The 23,695-nt window shown below is 40.4% G+C and overlaps 1 protein-coding gene across 4 annotated transcripts in view; it reads right to left on the bottom strand.

The window, feature by feature from the left end:
• Positions 1-19,054: 19,054 nt before the first annotated feature.
• The window catches only part of galnt14 (UDP-N-acetyl-alpha-D-galactosamine:polypeptide N-acetylgalactosaminyltransferase 14 (GalNAc-T14)), a 60,323-nt gene continuing 55,682 nt past the window's right edge, over positions 19,055-23,695 (bottom strand). For 2 of the 4 annotated variants that reach the window (XM_051645350.1, XM_051645353.1), the window contains exons 14-15: positions 22,524-22,643; positions 19,055-21,669 (exon numbers count right to left, since the gene is read on the bottom strand). In XM_051645350.1, the coding sequence (XP_051501310.1) occupies positions 21,511-21,669; positions 22,524-22,643 (279 nt within the window). In that variant the 3' untranslated portion in view covers positions 19,055-21,510. Of the gene's footprint in view, positions 21,736-22,523; positions 22,644-23,695 lie in introns of all 4 variants that reach the window. The other 2 variants (XR_007892098.1, XM_051645351.1) reach the window with 2 other exon arrangements.

Below are 23,695 nucleotides of genomic sequence, written 5' to 3'. Positions count from 1 at the left end.
CATTAAAATATTGTCAAAAATTTTGGCTAACCGATTAAGTAAAGTTATGACATCTCTTATACATATAGATCAGGTGGGGTTTATTCGGCCGTAACTCTTCTGATAACATTAGGCATTTCATTAATGTCATGTGGGCAGTAGCGAACGATCAGACTCTGGTCACTGCCATCTCGCTTGACACCAAAAAGGCGTTGATATGGTAGAATGGGATTATCTCTTTAAGATTTGGAAATGTAAGGGTTCGGGAATACTTTTATTAGGTGGATTAAGTTACTTTATTGACACCCGGTAGCGGCGGTTCAAACAAATGGATTAATTTCAGGTCATTTTATTCTAGATAGGGGCACCCGGCAGGGTTGCCCTCTTTCCCCCTTATTGTTCTGTCTTGCCCTGGAACCATTAGCAGCCGCGATAAGAAAGGAGGGTGATTTTCCAGGGGTGGTAGCAGGAGGTGTGGCACATAAGCTTTTTCTTTATGCAGATGATATTTTATTATCTGTCTCTGACCCTACTAGATCTATGCCTTGCTTCCATAAAATTATTAATTCCTTTTCTAATTTCTCAGGACACAGAGTAAATTGGTCTAAATCCGAAGCTTTGGCTCTGACAGCGTACTGCCCGGTAACAGCTTTTCAGCCGGGCACCTTCCAGTGGCCCAAACAGGGCATTCATTATTTGGGTATTTTATTCCCAGCAAATTTGTGTGATTTAGTTAGTTAATTTTGACCCTTTAATAAAAAGATTTTCGAGCGATGTGGGTAGATGGCCTTCATTACATTTATCTATGACTGGGAAGGTTAAAGTTATTAAAATGAATTGTATTCCAAAATTCAACTACCTGCTACAATCTCTCCCTATAGATGTCCCCCTCTCTTATTTCAAGCAATTTGATAGCATAGCACTTCATTTGGAATGGTAAACGTCCCAGATTACATAACAGTAAGTTACATAGGCCGATTGACAATGGTGGGCTAGGCCTACCCAAGATTTTGTTTTATTATTATGCATTCGATCTCAGACATTTGGCTCACTGGTCTCTTCCACCTGAGAGACCCCCTCCCTGGTTTTGTATTGAACAGGAAGTTCTTGCCCCTATTTTGCCATTGCAAAGCTTTTCTATCAAACTAACCGGAGAAGTTAAGTTACACTCCGTTATCTCGCATTTGCACTTGGTATGGACAAAAGTGTCCAGAGAGTCTAATTCGGACATTTATTTAAATGTTTCCTTGAGCATATGGCTGAACCCAAAATTATGTATTAAAAAGTCCCCTTTCTGCTGGACAGAGTGGATTGTGAGGGAGGTTAATACGCTCAGTGACCTATATAAGAGTGGAGTGTTGAGATCTTTTGAAAATATGGTTCAACATTTTGGGATTCCCAGGTCTCAGTTCTTTAGGTATTTACAGCTGCGCCACCTGCTCTGTACTATTTTTGGGAGTAGCATACACCCCCCTAAAGAGGCAGATACTCTGGGAGTGGTGATTACTGCTTTTGGAAAAGGTCATGAGGCATCAGTGTATTCCTCCCTGCTAATTCAGAGTTTGGGGGATGGAGCTTCAAGTTCTCAAGATAGTATGGGAGAAAGATTTAAACTTGGTATTGGAGGAGGGAGTGTGGGCTACGATTCTAAAAAAAAGTCAAGTCTACATCTAGAGAGGCAAGGGTGCGCCTTATGCAATTTAAGATTTTACATCAATTCTATTGGACCCCTCTAGATTGTATAGGCTTGGTCTTAAAGACAGACCCACCTGTTTGCGATGCCAATCAGAAGATGGGGACACAACCCATGTTTTTTGTGGTGTGTTAAGATCCAAGAATTTTGGTTGAGGGTTCAGAGTTTTGTGATGTATGGGGCACTCAAATTTCATTTTGCCCCACACTCTGTATTTTAGGCGATGGGGTGGTCATTAATATAGGGGATATATATACATAAAAAATTGGGTCCTATCCAGTGTTATGATCACCAGACAGGTCATTCTTAGGGGATGGAAGGTGGCTGGAGCGCCCTCATTTCAAGAGTGGTATGCAGAGATGGGCAGGGTATTGGCATTGGAAGAAATGTCATATAGAAGGCTTGGCAACATGGGTTTATTTATTAAAAAATGGGGCAGTTATTTAGCTTTTTTAGAAGGCTCTCGGGGAGGGGCAGTGGAGAGGGATTTGTAGTTTGAAACCTATTGATTTTTGGAAGTATACTTTTTTAATGTTTATTTTATGTTTGTGTTGTTGGGGGGTTAATTTAATATAATTTGATTCCACATGAATAGAAAATGTAATATACAGTATGTTCTGTAGGTGCTTGTATATGTCACATGTCTGGTCTGGAGACTGAATCAGAAAAAAAGCTTTCATGTTTGACAGGTCAATTTCCATAGAGGCAGTGTTCTTCAAACTGTATGCTCATTAAACTGTCTGCTGGTGGGGTGCAGTGGGGAGTAAATAAAAGTGACTCTAATAACTTGACAACATTTCTGGTAATGTAACAGTAGTTCAGCTGTTTTCAAAATAGTGAAGGTCTACAATTAACAAGCTACTTCTATTAATGAGTAGCGGCGTAACGTTCTAAACTACAGTGCAACATTGCTTTGTTTAATTTCACATTGTTTGCACAGCCTTAGGCCACATCTACACTAAACATTTTAGTTTGAAAATGCATCTTTTTCTTTAAGTTTTGGCCTTCTGTCCACATTGAGACAGTGTCAATGACAGCGAAAACAGAGCTTTTCGAAAACGCTCTCCCAAGTGGATACATTTGAAAAAAATGTCTTCGTGTTGTAGTGTGGACAGGGGAAATGGAGATATCTGTAAATGATGATGTATTTGTTGTCATGTAATCCATTCAACCCAAAACAATCAAGATTGCAGCTCATGTTGTAGCGGCATAGACCCTTTTTTTTTTTTTTTTTTAAATAAGTTTGGAATAATGTACAGTACAGATTTAGCTGTTTTGGTGGAAATTGGTACTTTAATTCACCAAAGTGGCATTCAACTGATCACAAAGTATAGTCAGGACATTACTAATGTAAAAACAACAGCACCATCACTATTTGAAAAAAGTCATATTTGATCAAATCTAGACAGGCCCCATTACTCCAACACCATATCCTTGAGTAATCTTGCTAAATTGCTAATTTGGTACTAGAAAATCACTTGCCATTATATCAAACACAGCTGAAATCTATTTGGTTCATTAAATGAAGCTTAACGTTGTCTTTGTGTTTGTTTTTGAGTTGCCACAGTATGCAATAGACTGGCATATCTTAAGGTCAATATTAGGTCAAAATGGCAAAAAATAATCAGCTTTCTCTAGAAACTCATCAGTGAATCATTGTTTTGAGGAATGAAGGCTATACAATGCTTGAAATTGCCAAAAAAAACTGAATTTGAATTTCATTCAAAGGTGTACACTACAGTCTTCAAAGACAAAGGACAACTGGCTCTAACAAGGACAGAAAGAGATGTGGAAGCCCCAGATGTATAACTAAACAAGAGAAAAAGTACATCAGAGTATCTAGTTTGAGAAACAGATGCCTCACATGTCCTCAGCTGCCAGCTTCATTGAATTCTACCCACTCAACACCAGTTTCATGTACAACAGTAAAGAGAAGATTTCAGGCCTTATGGGATAAATTGCAAAGAAAAAGCCACTTTTGAAACAGAAAAACAAAGAAAAGTTTAGAGTGGGCAAAGAAACAGACATTGGACAATAGATAATTGGAAAAGAGTGTTGTTGATCTTAACCCCATTGAGCTTTTGTGGGATCAGCTAGATTGTAAGGTGCGTGAGAAGTGCCCGACAAGACAGCCACATCTATAGCAAGTGCTACAGAAAGTGTGGGGTGAAATGTCACCCGAGTTTCTGGACAAACTGACAACTAGAATGCCAAGGATCTGCAAAGCTGTCATTGCTGCACATGGAGGATTTTTTGATGAGAACCCTTTAAAAAGTAGTTTAAAATTTTTTTTTCAAATTGTAATAGTAATTTTTCACATTATTAATGTCCTGACTATACATTGTAATCAGTTGCCACTTTGGTGAATAAAAGTACCAATTTCTTTCCATAAGAGCAAAATCTGTACATTATTCCAAACTTTTTGCCACCAGTGTATATTCCCTGTATTAAATTACAAATATTTTAGCCTATGTAACGTGGCTTTTTGCTCATGTCACTCGTGCAGAAAACAGTTTCTATATTTCTCAAACTGTATCAAAACTCGAATGCAAGCAAGTAAATGGAAATCTGAAATAATTACAGATAACTTACCTTACATATATACAGTGCATCTGGAAAGTATTCACAGCGCTTCACTTTTTCCACATTTTGTTATGTTACAGCCTTATTCCAAAATGGATTAAATTCATTATTTTCCTCAATTCTATAAACAATACCCCATAATGACAACATGAAAGTTTTTGAAATCTCTGCAAATTTATTAAAAATAAAAAACAAAAATCACATGTACATAAGTATTCACAGCCTTTGCTCAATGCTTTGTTGAAGCACCTTTGGCATCAATTACAGCCTCAAGTCTTTTTGAGTATGATGCTACAAGCTTGGCACGCCTATTTTTGGGTAGTTTCCCCCATTCTTCTTTGCAGGACCTCTCAAGCTCCATCAGGTTGGATGGGGAGCGTCGGTGCACAGCCATTTTCAGATCTCTCCAGAGATATTCAATCGGGTTCAAGTCTGGGCTCTGGCTGGGCCACTCAAGGACATTCACAGTTGTCCCGGAGCCACTCCTTTGTTATCTTGGCTGTGTGCTTAGGGTCGTTGTCCTGTTGGAAGATGAACCGTCGCCCCAGTCTGAGGTGCAGAGCACTCTGGAGCAGGTTTTCATCAAGAATGTCTCTGTACATTGCTGCATTCATCTTTCCCTCGATCTGGACTAGTCTCCCAGTTCCTGCCGCTGAAAAACATCCCCACAGCATGATGCTGCCACCACCATGCTTCACTGTAGGAATGGTATTGGCCAGGTGATGAGCGGTGCCTGGTTTCCTCCAGACATGACACTTGCCATTCAGGCCAAAAAGTTCAATCTTTGTTTCTCATGGTCTGAGAGTCCTTCAGGTGCCTTTTGGCAAACTCCAGGCAGGCTGTCATGTGCCTTTTACTGAGGAGTGGCTTCTGTCTGGCCACTCTACCATACAGGCCTGATTGGTGGAGTGCTGCAGAGATGGTTGTTCTTCTGGAAGGTTCTCCTCTCTCCACAGAGAAACGCTGGAGCTCTGTCAGAGTGACCATCGGGTTCTTGGTCACCTCCCTGACTAAGGCCCTTCTCCCCCGATCGCTCAGTTTGGCCGGGCGGCCAGCTCTAGGAAGAGTCCTGGTGGTTCCAAACTTCTTCCATTTATGGATGATGGAGGCCACTGTGCTCATTGGGACCTTCAATGCTGCAGAAATTTTTCTGTACACTTCCCCAGATCTGTGCCTCAATACAATCCTGTCTCAGAAGTCTACAGACAATTCCTTGGACTTTATGGCTTGGTTTGTGCTCTGACATGCACTGTTAACTGTGGGACCTTATATAGACAGGTGTGTGTCTTTCCAAATCATGTCCAATCAACTTAATTTACCACAGGTGGACTTCAGTCAAGTTGTAGAAACATCTCAAGGACGATCAGTGGAAACAGGATGCACCTGAGCTCAATTTTGAGTGTCATGGCAAAGGCTGTGAATACTTATGTACATGTGATATTTTCTGTTTTTTATTTTTAATAAATTTGCAAAGATTTCAAACAAACTTCTTTCACGTTGTCATTATGGGGTATTGTTTGTAGAATTTTGAGGAAAATAATTAATTTAATCCATTTTGGAATAAGGCTGTAACATAACAAAATGTGGAAAAAGTGAAGCGCTGTGAGCACTTTCCGGATGCACTGTATAATGCAGTTTTTCCTGTTGTCCTTCAATTTTATGATGTCTTGCTCATAATATTACATTCTTGAGCTTCAGTGGTAATTCAGTTCCACCAAACGACTTCAAAGGACTTTATTTAAAATAATGAGCATATCTAGGTTTGTTATACGCATGCTCAGTATGCATGCAGGTCAGTTAACAAGCATCGCCTGTTAAGACTAGTGTCTGATTTGGGCTACATAAAAAAAATAATATCATGTGAACAACCTTACAAAAAATCAGATTTGAGCAAACAGTCACATTTGGGCCACATTCAGCTGCGGTGTGAACATAGCCATTGTTATGCCTGTTATTCACTTTGATAGCGTTGTTAAAGGTAAATGTTACTTTGTACAACCTTCACATTACATTTCTTCAAAGACAACAGGAAGTTTACACAGAATTGCTGTCCAGCGACAGAACATGAGGAAAGTTACGTTTCAGACCGTACATGGAATGGCAATTTTTCGCATGCGATGTAAGTAGATTTAAGAGTTTCAAATGTATCCGGATTAATGTGGATGTATAGCCTTAGGGGCCGTTCAGACCGAGCACATTCTTGCAGGTGGGACTAGGTCCTGTCAATTGCTGCTGCAAAGTCTGATTTATTTTAGTGAATCAGTCCTTTCGGATGGTTCATGTAAATAACAATTCATCGTATCGAATCTCAGTATTTTTTATTATTTTTTTGTACCTATAATTGACTCTGTTATGTAAGTGTTCTACTTTAGTTGTATTTTGTTAAAATGTATCTATTCAAATTTTGTTATCACCCTAATTGTGATTTTGTTTTTATGTGCCAGAAAATGCACTAAATTACAGGCCAGTGATCAGACACTTATGTATTAAATAACCTTCAATGTAGTTACAGAAGCTACTTTTTGTTAGTTGCTTGTTGCTAACTACTTAAGAGTACAAAAGTGTAACTGTAGTTTAACTACTCTGAAACTGTATCTTGCTAAACTACAGGCTACTTAAAGCAGCTTCCCCAACACTGGTGGTGTATCAGGCAAGGACAGTTCCATTTACAGAACATTCTTGTGAGGATTATGCTGGAGTCTCTTTTGTCCAATTTGCCCACTTGTAGATTCTTGAAAAGAAGGTTTACAACAGGATTTTTGTTCAAGTAGCACTGTTCCAAGTGAGGGATGTAGGTTTCAAGTTTCTAATTATTTTAGAATTTTTTTTTAATTTTTATTAATTAATTTTTTTGTGTCAGTAATGTTTGCCTCTCTGACTAGACTCTGATAAATGTTCTATAATTTCATGCCATGAATAATCACTCCTCTAGTAATCTTCCAGTGTGTCTGCCTACATTTTACATTATTTTTTGTATATTTTTTTCTTCTCCCCTTTTCTCCCCAATTTGGAATACCCAATTCCCAGTCCTCGTGGTGTAGTGACTCGCCTCAGTCCGGGTGGCGGAGGATGAATCTCAGTTGCCTCCGCATCTGAGACTGTCAATCCATGCATTTTATCACATGGCTTGTTGAGCGCGTTACCACGGAGATATAGCGCATGTGGAGGCTTCATGCTATTCTCAGCGGCATCCACGCACAACACACCACACGTCCCACCGAGACCATGAGGAGGTTACCCCATGTGACTCTACCCTCCCTAGCAACCAGGCCAATTTGGTTGCTTAGGAGACCTGGCTGGAGTCACTCAGCACGCCCTGGATTCGAACTCACGACTCCAGGTGTGGTAATCAACATCTTTACTCGCTGTGCTACCCAGGCCCCCCTCATTTGACATTATTGATTATTTCACATACATGCTGTGTTCCAAAACCAAGTGAGCTGTCTAAAGAGGCAACATCATGGGTACACTCTCAACACAAGGCTGTTTTCACTCGATTTTAGACAACTTTGTTTCCTTAACAGAGCAAACGGTTAGTGTAGGTGTTGGTAGTGTTTAAATATCTAGCCATATGCATAGAAATTTGCATTTGATGAAAGGTTAAATCATGGATTTATCCTGCTCACTTCATAACTTAATTGGCTGTTATAAGTAGAACCAATCAGAACTCAACAATTTATTCCAGTTTATCTCATTTACCAACTTCCTATTACCACCAGCTGGAATTTTTGGACACTTAAAAAGTCCATTTTTTATTAGCCACAAATTGACTGCATTTCATCCTTTGTATTTTGTGTTCCACAGGGAGGCCTCTATTGAGTGAGCAAAATTGTAATGTGTAGGTATGTGATAAATTAGCTTATATAATGCAATTATGAAATTATTTCTTTGTTTGACTCTAAGAAGTTAAATATCGGCCCTGCATGAAAAACTCCATTAGTCTGAGGGACCCAGGAGGCATCAAAGCGCAATCAACTCATTTAGTGCCTCTCTGCTTGTTTTGTAATTACTAAACCACAGCAGACAAATGGAGATCGATGGCTGACCGAGAGGTAGAGCGATGAAAACCAGGTGAGAGAGAGAAAAGGCTTACGCTCAGCTGCACATCTGAAATACCATGTCTGTGCGATAAAATGTCACAACACGCTATGTCTGCCACAAAACAAGATTACCTGATGTCAAAAGCGCCAGATACATATACGACAAGCCATGCACGGAAATGCTTTGTGCATGGAGGATTCACCACAGCTCAGGCATCAAGCAAAATCAAATTTGTTGGTGAGTGCTAAAAGGGGCTCTCCCACGTGGAGGGAAATGGGGGGGGGGGAGAGATAATGCTAGGGTGAATCAAATATTCATTTCACTCTTGTAGAAGCAGTGACGGGACCTGAAGAGGGTTTTTTTATTATTGAGTTTGGTGTGCACAGTTAACAAAGATTGTACCCAAAACCCTTTTAAGCTTGAGAGTCCGGTATCACCCTGAGGGGGTTTATTTAGCTATTATGACCATATGACTGTAGTACACTTTACATTGTCATCAGGGTGTGAATTACACATTGTCTTTTGGGGTGTCTCAATTTTATTACTCCCAGGGGGTGTATTAGAGGTGTATGTACAGACCGTACATACAGTTATGTATTGTAGGAAACAGGTTTCCCAGTTGGACGGTCTGTTAAACACTGTTGCTGTGGATAATGATCATTAGTCAGAAATATTTCACAGTTGAATGATGCAGCTGACCAATCAGAATCAAGTATTTCAGAGAGCTGTATAATTTTCAATAGTCAGCTCTAAAAATAAAGGCCATTGCAAATCAATGCAGATGCACCTTTTTATTCTCATGTTAAAATGTAGAGCTAGATTAGACACAGCTGAACTCGCTTTATCATATCCAATTTGTCGTAACATGAAACCAAACTGGTGCTGCTGTCTTTTTGCACACAATGAGCAGACGTCTCTGCAGAGGGCACCATTATAACAAGACTGCCTGGTGTTACAGAGAGGTTAAAAAAGATAATGGTCCGCCTCTCCAGAGCAATGGACAGTTCGGTGTAAAATCAATGAGTGGAAAACGTACACTTCGTGCTGTACACAAGTGGAATGATCAGCAAGAATGGGCGAAGAACAAAGGCTGAGAGATGACTGCCAGATCCTTTGTTCTCCCTGACAGCAATTCATACCCCTTCGTCTGAGCATTTCTTGGCAGGGTCTTACATTTTCTTGCAGCTGTAATTTCCTTGACCTTTGTCTCTGGCAGTGTAATTCCATAATCCTCCCTCCTATATCTGTGAGAAATATCAGCAGGGTGATACAACTGACAAAGGGTCCAGTGTATAACTAGCACTGTCAAAGTCCTAGACATGAACTCAGCAATAACAGAGAAAATCGATTATGGCCCCACTGTTCCTGATCTTTTAAATTATGTGGACTGATGGGAGATGTGGGTACTGGCAGTGCAAAATGGAGCAGAAGAGATAGTACCATGGACCTTCCATCATTGACCTCTTGAGCTGCCAGCATTGTAGAGTCAGTGGGAATACACTACACAAACCCAGTAGAAAAGCTTTTCTGTCCACCCCCTCAAGTGCATGGAGCCCTGCATTGACAGTGCCAGCAGGGAAGGCTTCATAATAGAAACTTTTCACTGGCTAAAATGAGGAACTGTATGATCCTGCTGGAAGTTCTGTTAGAGGAAAGACAATTGTTTATCAGAGCATTTAATAGGTAGAATTTGATCTCACAGCACATACTACAAGTTAGGCTGAAAACTAAAAAGGCCATCACCCCAAAACTATGCTATTAAATGCACATATACATAGTGAGAACTTCTAATTTTAAATTGTGTAAATTATTTAAAAAATTTGGATTTAGTTAATGGGGCACATTTTTATTGATTTTACAAATAGCTAACAACTGCTTAAGTGGGGTTTAAAATGGAAATGTGGCCAGAGGCTGTGAAGTGTTTAAGTGCTCTTTTGCTGGGGATGTTTTCACCGATGTACTGACAGAGGGCATTTAGACTGTAGGGGTCTTGGCCTGGCCTCCATTTTTGAGTTATTGAGATAACTTTTCTTCCTCACCACCTGCAAAAGGATCATCCCAGAGTTTACTTGTATAAATACAGATGACTTGGGTAAAGGTAAATGTTTTTCCTTTTTATCAGTGTTGAACTATGAGGCCCAGAAAAGGGGCTACTGTATAACATTCATCATTTAATTGTGTCTGCATTTATTCGGAATGTAGTTGACTGGAAATTCTGTGAATCAACCGAGTGACCTCTTAATGTATTTTTCCAGATGTGTCAGTGGCTTTGCATGCTGGTATTGGGATGTAACGGGGGAGGTGTGTAGGGTAAAATTGTCCAACCAGTCACAGAGCTGACCACATGATATTCATGACAAGTTTTATAGTGCCATTTTGAGTTTCAACTGATTCAGGTCAAATCTGGAATCATAGTTGAGGTCAGCATAGTAATTTCATGTTGACCCAGGAACAAAACATTTAGAATCATTGTATTTTGTAGCTTCTAATATTAGTCAAAACCTTATGTTATGTTTAATGTGCCCCTGCTCAGCATAAATCATATTAATCATAAAATAATTGCTAAAGCTAACATTAGCTTGCCATCTAGCCAAGTTGTCCAATGCCACTGTAGCTCGCTAACTTAATGCTAATTAAAGGTATGGCTATGCTTTTGTGTAATTATCATTTTCATGAATGTAGTGTAAACCTTTGGAACCGGATAACCTTAATTTATTTTGCTTGCTGCCTTGCTAGGATGTATGCTCGCAACAATTTGCTAGACCTATGATGTGTTGACCAATGGACATCTTTCTTTTATGTTTTAATTTGAATTACTTACTGTGTTGTGTGTAACTTGTATTATGTGACAAGCCATTCTAAAGCTCTCTGCATTCAGTAAAAAAAAAAAAAAAAAAAAAAAAAAAAAAAAAGGGGAATTTAGTAAGCTGTTTGATTAATTAATTTTTATGTTTATTGGTCAAGTTCTACCCTTAAAAAAAAAATCTAAACTAGCTGCAAATTTTGTTGTAGCTGCCAGAAGTTTGCAGCTCTTCACCGGTAGTGGTGAACCTCCGGCTAATGTTTGGCAAAAATGGAAAATTTGCCTCAAGTTTGCTGTAAAGCTCATTTGCATGTGAAAATTATGAGTGGTGAATTTAGAGCGGTGAAGTCTGCTGCAAATTTGCCATGAACTCTTGATTTTCATAAGTATAATTCTAACATTGTAAAAATGTTAATTTTCTTTCATGTTTTCTTTTCCTCTTGATTTACCTTGCTCTTTCATTCTGGGTTTTACCATGTTTTATGTTCTGTTATGCTTTGTGTATAGTGGAATGTGAAGCACTCGGCATGTTGTGTAAGAGTTATTTGTTTACTGGCTGTGATAACCCACAGTGGCAGCTTGCTAGTGTCCCCTGACAGTCATTCTCAGAGCTGGATAATGATGACCACAAGCACGCATGCGCGCACACACACACACACACACACACACACACACACACACACACACACACACACATGTCTAGGGGACAGAAAAATCTATCTGAGAGACAGAGCAATGGAACATGAAGACAAAAGCCTGTCTGTCGGTTCCAGCAGACTTGCGAAAGGAATGAAACACCTGCTGCTATTCAGTGCTGCTAAACTACATTTCATTTTCATGTGATGTCAAGGCAGAAGTAATTGTTGCCCTCTGAGACACAAAACTGGTTAATATGTTTCTCTATCTGGACTCCAGCTCTTTGCTTCAATACAGTGGATGTTAATCCACATTGGGTAAAAGATGCTCAAGGTCGTGGCAGGGGCTGCTCTCTCTTTTTATCATCAGAGAAGGACTGAATTTGTCTTTATCAGGATAATGCAGGGCTGCAGTTTCCAGCCCTCTGGTGATGGAGTGTTTCCTCTTTCATGAACAGTTTTGAATTATTTAAGGTTAACATGCTGTACATGTGCCTTTATTGTTTTTGAGAACTTTTGTTTGGAATATGAGTAATACATGTCATGATTTCCAAATTGAAATAAACAAAAATGCGCCATGAATGTCACATGCTATGGCTGCAAGATGACAGTAAATTTTAGGACTGGGAATCTATTCCAAAAAGAATAGACTCCAAGGCGTTGGGAATCGAGAAATGACTCAAAACGTTGGAATCGACTTCAGAGCTTGAGTCAATTCCTTTTGGAGAAACCGGTTGATATTTTCGGACTGTGTTTATTTCCTTGACCACTGAACTACTAAAAATTTTAGAAGCCTAACACCACTAATGCAATTTACAAAAGGATTATAAAATGACTGCATCTTAACGATCATCAGCCTAAGTCATTTGTAGTCCATCAGCAACTGTAAATCCGCTCCGTTTGTTCATCTGTATGAAGCAATCACACAAGCCCTTCAACACATCTGCTTTCCAGACCTGTATAGTCTGCTATTGTTTTACTTTGGATTAAACTAATACTCAAGTAACATGCTAAATTTGTGACAGTAAATTGGCAAACAATAAAAACTTCCCTGAAGTTACAAAACAAGTCTGCAACCAGGAGATGGCAGAGTTAGCTTCCCAGTTCACATCAATAAATCGGTATGTTAAAGTTTAAATTATCAATGTGCTGCACTTATAAAAGCGAGAATCTAACACTTCTATACTCGTTCTTGACAGTTTTACAGTATTTTAAAACTTTTTGCATATATTTATTGTTTAATTAGCCTACATTTTACACAATTTTACATTAAAATTATTTAAAAAAATAAAAAATTATAATTAATAATTCAAACACAAACATTTTAAATACACGTAAATATATATATATATATATGTATATTTTTTATATTGTATGAAATAAACCAGTACAACCATCTGTAAAAAAAAAAGTGTATTGTTTGGACATTTTATTCAGTGTACAAATGGTAGTGTACAATTACTGTACATTCTAATATAAACCTCTTTCTAGACAAGAATTCATGAGTGGTAACAGACAATTTCCAACACACTCTTACAGCGAAATCGTAAGGATTCTTGCGACTTTACTAAATTTGGCTAATTCGTATAAAATCCTACAACTGCACTTGTACTAGTGTACTCCACTAGCCAATGACGTCTCTGGACATCGCTTTCATATAATATGCAACAATTACTTGCTTCTGTCACACATAACAGTTCCTATCATGTTTACACACTCTACTGACTGGTTAGGTTTAGATAAGGGGTTTGGGTGAGGGCATTATATTAATATGTCCTTGATACCTTGCGCGGAACTTGCGCTTACTTCCGCATTACACATCCGGGCATTTGCACGTGATGAAATCGTATGAATTCATATGAAAGAAATCGTACGACATCATAGGAAATAGCCAAATCGAGGCTTCCTACACCTTCCAACATCTGAAGGAGGCCTTCACCACAGCTCCACTTCTCATCCACCCCAATCCTAGTAAGCCTTTTGTGATTGAAGTAGATGCCTCCATTAACGGCGTAGGAGCCGTGCTTTCTCAGCAGCAGGGGAAACCATCTAAGCTCCATCCATGTGCCTTCTTCTTTCGAAAACTCTCCTCGGTGGAGCACAATTATGACATCGGAAACCGGGAGCTCCTGGCTGTCAAGTTGGCCCTGGAAAAGTAGCGGAATTGGCTAGAGGAGGCCCAAAACCCCTTCCTAGTACAAACAGACCACAAGAACCTCAAGTACCTTTGGGAGGCTCGTCGTCTAAATCCTCGCCAAGCACATTGGCCCTCTTCTTCACACGCTTCAGTTTCACCATCTCCTATCGTCCGGGGAACAAGAACATCAAGGTTTACACTCCAGAGGAAAAGCCCTGAGAAGTCGGACACCATCCTTCCTCCTCACATAATTGTAAGCCCTATCCAATGGTCCCTGGATGATAGAATCTCTGATGCCAACGCTACTGAACCTGCTTCGCCAGGCTGTCCTGCCAATAGAACCCTCCTCTCAACATTTATCACTCATTGACTCCGTCCACTCCTCCTTGGGCACTGGCCACCCTGGGACCAATAGGACTCGCTCGCTTATCCAGGACCAGTTCTGGTGGCCGCGCATGGACAAAGATGTCAGAAGGTTCGTCCAGGGATGCCCGGAATGTGCCATGTCCCGAACGCCTCGATATCTACCAACTTGCAAGCTCCTTCCGCTACCCATCCCATGCCGACCTTGGTCACACCTTGGGGTCGATTTTATCATGGACCTACCATCCTCTGAGGGATTCACCTGTGTTTTGGTGGTCGTTGACCACTTCTCCAAAGCCTGCAAATTGGTACCCCTCAAGGGTCTTCCCACCGCCCTTGAAACCGCTGAAGCCCTCTTCAACCATGTGTTCCGAAACTATGGGATTCCTGAAGATATCGTCTCAGACAGAGGTCCCCAGTTCATTTCCAGAGTCTGGAGAGCTTTCTTTTCCATCATGGGAGTGACCATCAGCCTCTATTCTGGGTATCATCCTCAGAGCAACGGGCAGACTGAGAGGAAAATTCAGGAGATCAGCCGTTTCCTTCTAACCTTCTGTCATCACCGCCAGAACCGTTGGAGTCGTTTTCTGTCCTGGGCTGAGTACGCACAGAATTCCTTATGTCAACCCTCCACCAACTTAACACCCTTCCAGTGCGTACTCGGCTACCAACCTCCTCTTTTCCCCTGGTCTGGAGAGCCATCTGATGTCCCAATGGTTAATCATTGGTTTAGAGAGAGCGAGAGGGTCTGGGACTTAGCCCACCATCACCTGTAGAGGGCTGTGCGCCACCAGAAGATCCCAACCTGGGCAAAAGGTTTGGCTCTCCACTAAGGACATCTGGCTGCACCTACCATGTAAAAAGCTAAGTCCCCGTTACATTGGTCCCTTCACTATCACTAAACAAATGAATCCAGTCACCTACCAACTCCAACTTCCCCCCGAATACCGCATTCACCCTACTTTCCACATCTCCCTCCTGAAACCTCACTATCCGTCTCTCTCTCCTCACCCCTCAGAACCTGATCCAGCCGACGACCCCCCCCCCAGCTGCTAATCCTGGAAGACAAACCAGTCTACGCAGTTCATGACATCCTGGACTCCCAAGGCTGCAGGGGTCACCTCGAGTACCTCGCAGACTGGGAGGGCTATGGTCCCGAAGAAAGATCATGGGTACCCCAAGACGACATCCTGGACCTGACCCTACTCACTAACTTCCACGACACTCACCCAGACCATCCAGTTCCTCATGGAAGGGGTCGGCCACGGTGTCGGGAGGCTCGTCCCTCAGGAGCAGTTCATGGAGGGGGGGGTAATGTCACAGATCCACCTGACCTTCCCGCCACAAACACTCAACCTTCCCGCTCCCCCGAATACTGATCACCCGCACCTGTCTCCAATCACCGTGTCAATCAGCTCCTCCATATAACACTCCACTCTCCCTTCAGTCTTCTTCTGGTATCAAAGCAGTTTACAGACTCACTTACCTTCTACTTACCTGACTCTTCAGACGTCATTCCAGCATGCTCCCCCGACGATTCCTCTCCAGTGCTATTCCGAAGTTTGTTCCAAGTCTCCTTCCCTTGGTGTTATCCTCCAACCCAAGTAATACTTCTACCTGCAAATACAATAACCTCCATCAGGTACTGTTGACTGTTCCAGAACCAATCTGCTCTTTCACCACTCACCTGCCATTTGCTGTCTGTGTTTGTGTTTGTTCAATAAATACCTGCTTTTGGGTTCACCACCATTTTCGAGTCTGGGTTACTGTAACACAAGTTAAGTATTTTAATACCTTTTTTACTTGATGGTTACACCACATCAGTGGCGCAGCCAAGGGTGGGCCTGTGCCCATCCAAATTAGAACCAGGCCCACCCAGAATATTAGAGATTGTTCTTTGACTTCAAATATATATTTATAAAATAGTTTAAAAACTGCATACATTGTGAACTTGGCCCATCCATTTTTATTAAGGCCCACCCAAAAGTAATTTCCTGGCTACACCCTTGCACCCATGAAAGTTTTTAAATCAATATGTTTGTAGAAAATGCTATTATTGTTATTCAATGGACACAAATAGATGCAAAGGTTACATCTCTACAAACTGGACACGTGTGTTTTAAACCTTTAAACCAATAATCTTACAGTATTTATACAGTATATACGGGTATAAAGTAACCTGAACCTGTTATGATGTCAATTTTTGTTGTCATTTTTTTTTAGCTAATTTTGATTGTTATAAAAAATAGTTTTTAATAGTTTGTTGTACATTTAAACAAGTGTTGCTAAATCAATCTGAAGGTAAAATAAATGGATCTCTGTGGCATGATTTTTTAAATGCTGAAGAAACCCGCACTTAACCCCACACAAATAGAACACTACAGACCAGTCTCTCTCATCTCATTCATGGCAAAAACACTTGAAAGGGCAGTTTTCAATCAAACCTCTGCCTATCTCTCACAGAACAAGCTGCTGGATGACAATCAGTCAGGTTTCAAAAGTGGACACTCCACCAAGACTGTCTTGCCATCTGTCACTGAGTCGTTGAGACGGGCGAAAGCTGAATTCAGATCATCCGTCCTGATTCTGCTGGACCATTCTACAGCCTTTGACACAGTCAACCATCAGATCTTACTCTCTACCCTCTCCTCGCTGGGCATCACAGGAACTGTGCTTGACTGGTTTAACTCCTATCTCTCAGGTGGGTCCTTCAAGGTAGCCTGGAGAGGTGAGGTATCCAAGCCACATCAGCTACTTACTGGGGTACCTCAGGGATCAGTGCTTGGGCCACTTCTCTTCTCTACATACACAACTTCGCTGGGACCCATTATTCAGACACATGGTTTCTCTTACCACTGCTATGCTGATGACATGCAACTCTACTTGTCTTTCCAGCCCAACGACACCACAGTGACTGCTCGAATTTTTGCCTGCCTGGCAGACATCTCAGCCTGGATGAAGGAACACCACCTGCAACTCAACCCAGCCAAGACTGAACTCCTTGTCTTTCCAGCCAACCCTGTTGTTGAACACAACATCACCGTGCAGCTGGGTGCAACTACAGTAACGCCTTCCAAATCAGTCAGAAATCTAGGGGTAACCATCGATAACAGACTAAATTTCACAGACCACATCTCAAAGACCGCAAGATCATGTAGATTTACACTCTAGAATATCAGGAAGACCCTTCCTCTCTGAACATGCCACACAACTGCTTGTCCAGTCACTTGTCATAACTAGACTGGACTACTGTAACGCTCTCATTGCAGGCCTACCTGCATGTGCAATTAGACCCCTGCAAATGATCCAGAATGCAGCAGCACATCTGGTTTTAATGAACCAAAGAGAGCACCTGTTACACCACTCCTTGTCTCTCTCCACTGGCTGCCGGTTGATGCACGTATTAAATTCAAGGCTCTGATGCTGGCATTCAGAACAGTCACTGGGTCTGCTCCAGCATACCTAAAATCAATTATGCAGAGTTACGTGCCCTCTAGAAGCCTGCGAAGGAACATCGCCTTGTTGTACCAACACAAAGAGGCACCAAAACACTTTCCCGGACTTTCGGCTTCATCATACCACATTGGTGGAATGACCTTCCCAACTCCATCCGTGAAGCTGACTCACTTTCTGTCTTCAAAAAACGACTAAAAACACATCTTTTCCATGAGCACTTAACCAGTCATTAAAAAAAAACAAAAAAATTCCTGTTGCACTTTATTCTGTTTTGAATACTATTCTGATGCTAGTGAAACTTTGTAATATGACACTTTTCGTACCACTGTCTCCTTATGTTTTCCTCTTTTGTAAGTCGCTTTGGATAAAAGCGTCTGCCAAATGAATAAATGTAAATGTAAATAATGCACTTATTTTTGTGTCATATCCCTTTGCATCAGCCAAAACTTAAATACTTTGCAACTACCTATTCCCTAAAAATAGACTCCCTTGCACTATATTGACTAGTGCAGCTCTCCTACACATATCCTTAGGTAACAGAGACAAATCTTCAGTTGCTCTCACCCCTCATTACGATCTTACCTCATGATGACTCATTCTTATTGTAATGAGACAGGCATGTAGAGAGGGTGAGACTCACACAAGCTATTCAGAGTGCAAACTTTAAGAATTACTGAACCATGTCAGGAATCAGATATCGACTCAAAAGATTTATTCTTTAAACTGGTTGCAAAACAATTCCACATGATCAATGGAATTAAACAAAAACCTACAACCCTGTTAAAATCAATGCTGTATCAGGAGAGTCCATGTAAGAAAGATGTAATTACTGGGATCAAGAAGCCAGACTACAGCCAGTGATGGGGGCATTTGAGCTGTACCACGTTTGGAGCTCAGCGTTCTCTCAGCTCCCGCAGTGATCAGCCTTCTAATGAGAAGAGGAGGACCGACTGAGGAAGTGGTAATTGGATCCTCCCCTCTCCTGTCGCCTGGGCATGTGTGGTGATGTGGCTGGGCTTTATTTAGATCCTCTAGGCAAACAGTCTCAGTTCTCTACTTTGCCAGGAGCGACCACAGAACTGTTGAGAACAAACCACTCTCTCCCATTTTGAGCTCATTTCCTGGCAGAACAGAAGTTTTGCTCTCTGCAGCTGCACACAGTAGCTATGCCATAAACATTATATTATGGAATAATGAGGCTGTACTCCTGACAAGCTAATTAAAGCAGGCCGCCTGTGTAATCTGTTTGGGATCTATTTTTATTTATCATGCAACCAACAAACTTAAATACTCTTGAATCATTATTTACTTCTACAACCATGAGATGAGAGTCGGAGGACCAAGGTTAAAAAAGAAGCAGGCCATTAAGAAAAAATAGGGCATTTATTGAATTTATAATGTGCAAGCTGATGTAACACACAAATGCATTTGCATTGGGGCAAATTCAAGCTACAAAGAAATAAAGATTGTGCGTAGTTCTCCAGTATGAGTGTGTATCTCACTCTGTGTGTGTGTTTGTGTGTCCCGCATGTTTGTGTGGGTCCAGCTGCCAAACTCTGTTCTGGAGAGCATTGGTGTGATTGACACTCTGGGGATCCTTGGTAGAGAGACAGAGGAGAGAATCAGCAGAGGTTACAGCCTGCCAAAGCACATATATACAGGGAGACTGCTTAAGTTATACTGGATACAAATAATTAAAATGATGTCTTATCAGACAGTATCCGAAGGCTTCAGGGCAAATGTGAATTTAATGTTTGCATAACATCCTATCTATTGAGATTCCTCCATTTTTTAAGGCAGCATAAATACTTTGCTGTTTTAAAAATCTGTAATGCTGTATGTGCAATTCAGCGGATGATCATGATAAAATTGTCATCTGACATAGTGGTAGGAAGAAATCAGTTCATTTATAAATGAAAAAAAATTGCATTGTTATCTGGGTTTCCATCTATGTATTTTTATGTGAATTTTGGAATATCTCATAAATGCTGGATGGAAACTCCAATATGCAAATAAAATCTCAAATGTGTATAAATGTACACGTTTGCTTAAGGTGTACAATTTTTTTTTTTATTCAAGACATGAACATAAACTAAGATGGAAACATATTTACCGATTTATTATAAGCATTAAAATAGTCATGTGACTGAATTCACTCATAAATGGACTGACCAGAAAACAAATGTCATCGCATAGTATCTCAAATGTTGTTCTGGTCATTCTGAGTCAAAGCTTGTCATCAAAATTATGGCTTAAATTACCTCCCAGAACTGCCTGACATGCTTTTGTTCCCAGACAACTTTATTCTGTACTAATTTCCCCGGAAGTGACAATTTTGTTCTCTTGAACACGCTGCTTTATGAAAATACATGAAAAGTGCTGCAGAGAACGTCTTGTTTGCATTTTAGCATCGGCACTGCCAGCTTAATGTTACATCATCTGAATGGTCCGGTAATCATTGGTTCACGTTTCGAAAGGTCAGCAGCAACAAGGTCAAAGTTGAAATTGTTTGAACTTTGAGCGGTGTGTTACAAATGCTTGACGCAAGCACAACGTACTGCCGTATTCACCGTAACTTCCTCATAACAATCATGTATGTTTTTACAATTGTGTGTGTCTACATTGCCAACTGACAGTGAGAGAAAGTAACATAAAAGTAACTTTTAGGGATGCCATAAAATATTGTTATATCGATTATTGTTCAGCACATTATTTTATCGATACATTTTTATATTAACATCAGCCGACATTTAAATTAGAAGCCAATTTACTGCCAATTGAAAGCACACAGGCATGAATAAGGCACAAATATCACACACACATTACGAGCTGATGGCAATCCAAAGTTAGGATGGTTTTGGTACTTCAAGAATTAACAAAGTGATGTTGATGAGTTTGCAGGTTCGTGTATGAAACTGGTGTAACAGTGCAAACTGAACGATTAGAAATGGCGACATTATGAAATTTCCCTGTATGTAGCACTGAATAGGTCTTTCATTCAAGCTGTCAAACCACAAAACGACATACTTGTAACTGAATATACATTGTGTGGTTCTATGAAAGATACTTATACATAATATATCATCCAGTAATAAATGGAGTAAATTATCTATGTCCTTTAATATTGATTTAGATCTAATTGAATGGAAAACTATTTTGAGAGTTGAGCTCCGTGGTGCTGCAGAAATGTTTTAACAGCCTCTGGATATGGCGAGCCTGCGGTGTGTGCATACGTACCTTTTATAGAAAATAATTTTTTCGAATTTTAGAACACGCCATGTCTTCTACCAGACATGTCCAGTGTGCAGCCCACTTTAATTAACCCTGATTAATATCTTTGAGAGACAAAGACTATTGTGCAACGAGCAGCCCTATTTATATCTGAAAAAATCCAGATACTGTATATATCGATAATCATCTGGAAAATCTTCTGATTATCTATACGTGAAAACACCTTCAATTCCAAGCCTAGTACATTTTTATTAGGAGTAACACAATAATGTTACTATATCAGTGGTAATAAGTTCCATTCATATTCTGATGTGCCAGCATACCTGGGGTGTGCTGAAGAGACAAAGGGAGTGGACAAAGCAGAACAGCAGGACACAGATGTAGCCCCTCCTGGAGATACACACTGATCTCTCTCTCTCTCTCTATCTCTCTCTCTCTGTCTGTCCCTCTCTCTCTCTCTCTCTCTCTCTCTCTCTCTGTCTGTCTGTCTTTCTCTCTCTGTCTCTGTCTGTCTGTCTCTCTCTGCTTCTCTATTTATCTTTGACATCAACTAGGCTTTGACAGGTGAAGAGAGGCCAGGAAAGAAGGATCATGAGAAAGGCATCTCCCATCTCTGAGTATGGGCTGACAGTTCACATGGGCTGATCACTAGCATTTTACTGCTCTCAATGCCATCCAGAGCCATCTCACTGTCCACGCAGAAACGAGACGCCAGGTGCTCCAGGTGAGTGCCAGATTTCTGCCAACGCTGCAAGAATACAGGAGACATCAACCCAACCATTTAAGCATACATCACATCCTAAGTGCACATCACCTGTGGACAGCAGTAAAGAAAACAAAATGTGATGCATATAATGTACAGTATAAATCCACACTTCACACGTAGAAAATCTGCACCAGAATTTCTTTTTTTGTTCTAGTTAACATGCACTTGACAAGGGGTGTGGTTACTTAATTGGTTTATTGTTTAATGTAAATAACTTATTTTATGTTTTTTATTTAATTAAATCAGTGATTTATCCAAAACCCTAAGAAGCCGGAAGAAGAATGCCAAATTTACTGTCACTGCCTCAGCAGCTGCATTTGAAACCCCATCGTAGCAGGGGCTTTTTTCATTAAATTAATGCCAAGGTAAAATAACACACTAAAAAATTAATAAATATAAAATATGAAATGTTTGCTAGATAGCTGCTAAACAAGGTAGAAACCATCACAAGCTGTGAAAAGGTTCCATAGTGGTTATTCGGACAGGAAACTTTGCTGTTTGTTGTGTGCTAAATGAAAGATGTTGTGTTCAAATCAACACACAATCGTACTAGCACCTAAGCCCAAATAGATCCACTTCTGTACACATCCCAGCACAACAGCCCAACACGGAACAAAGTAGATGTTTTCTGATGCCCCTACTACAGTATACTGCATGGTCCTGACACTTGCATGACAACGTGACATGGGGAAATGCTGACATCGCCCTGAGAGTAAAGCCTCTCCAGAGGTGCTGTCTAATGCTGGGACCGATACTCATAGAGCTGATGTCAGTGGGTTCCTCCGGGAGCTTTCTAAGTGCAGGCTGATTTATGGTCTGTCATGGATGTCTGGTACCTGCTTGCCGTCGCTGATGTTGCAGGGTACGAGCAGGATCTGAGAGGCAGGGAAAGTGGTAGAGACGGACAGACAGTGTTGCTGCTGGCGGATTTGCTGTCCGTGGGTGTAGATCCATTCCTGCATGTAAAAGAACACAAACTCACTGCTTGAAATGTGTTTGCTGTCAGGGCTTTTTCTGATGTTGAACCAGCATATAATGCAATGACAATCATAGCAATTTCCTTTTTAGAAAATCACACTGATTTCAATAGATTTCATGTCTTTGCTGTAAATACTGAGGATCTTCCAGGACTAAATAGTTGGATTTCAAATATTAAGTGTAAACATCTCACTGACTTGACTTCTAAAGATTATTAATGAAGCTTCTATTTTAATTATTTTCTATGTTAAGACATTGTATTAATACATTATTAATAAATGTATTAGAGAGGGGTTGGTGACACAAAAGTCCACATGAAATGCCTTTCGCAAACCCATATACTTCATTAATGTGACATATTTCTAAAGAGGAATGTAATAATGTAGGATAGATCTTTCTTTATTTATTTGGCATTAAATTGGATTGTGAAAAGTTGTTTTTACATAAAAGGTGTTTGGAGGGAAGGGGGATGAAAAATATGAGGGCTTGGTGACGTCAGCACCAAAGTTGTCAAAGTTGTTTCAAAGGCAGGGCTAGTTATTATATATTGATGAAACATTACAAGGACAATGTTTTTGGAATAACATGCACTGGTGAACTGTCCATAGTGAGACCAGGAACGTGTTTTAAAGTAAACATGGTTTTCATTGCATGTTGACTTAAATGACTCATTTAATAAATTGAGTGGCTCTTAAAGGACACTGTAGAAAGGTTCTAAGTTCGTGGGCAATGGAGGAGTCAGGAGACAACGAAGCAGAGTTCAAGGTCATTCTTTTTAATCGTCAGTAGCTTTTACACAAAATTGATGGTAACCATCAAAACAACCAGTTCATAAATAAATGAAAAGCACGTTCTCTCTCTGTGTGTTCGATTGCTGTGCTTTCTAAATGGCATTTGCTGCACTAATAAGGGGACAAGTCTATTCTCTACAAAAATGCCATGGGTTTAACTTCACAATTCACCTTTAATAGTTTTGCATTTGTAAAGTTGTCTCATTAATTTAAAGATGTCTGTTCTAATCTATCAGCTC

Source organism: Myxocyprinus asiaticus, chromosome 19 (assembly GCF_019703515.2).
Source record: "Myxocyprinus asiaticus isolate MX2 ecotype Aquarium Trade chromosome 19, UBuf_Myxa_2, whole genome shotgun sequence".
Taxonomy (NCBI): Eukaryota; Metazoa; Chordata; class Actinopteri; order Cypriniformes; family Catostomidae; genus Myxocyprinus; species Myxocyprinus asiaticus.
Note: the sequence above shows the minus strand (reverse complement) of the source record. Positions and strands in the feature narration are given on the sequence as shown.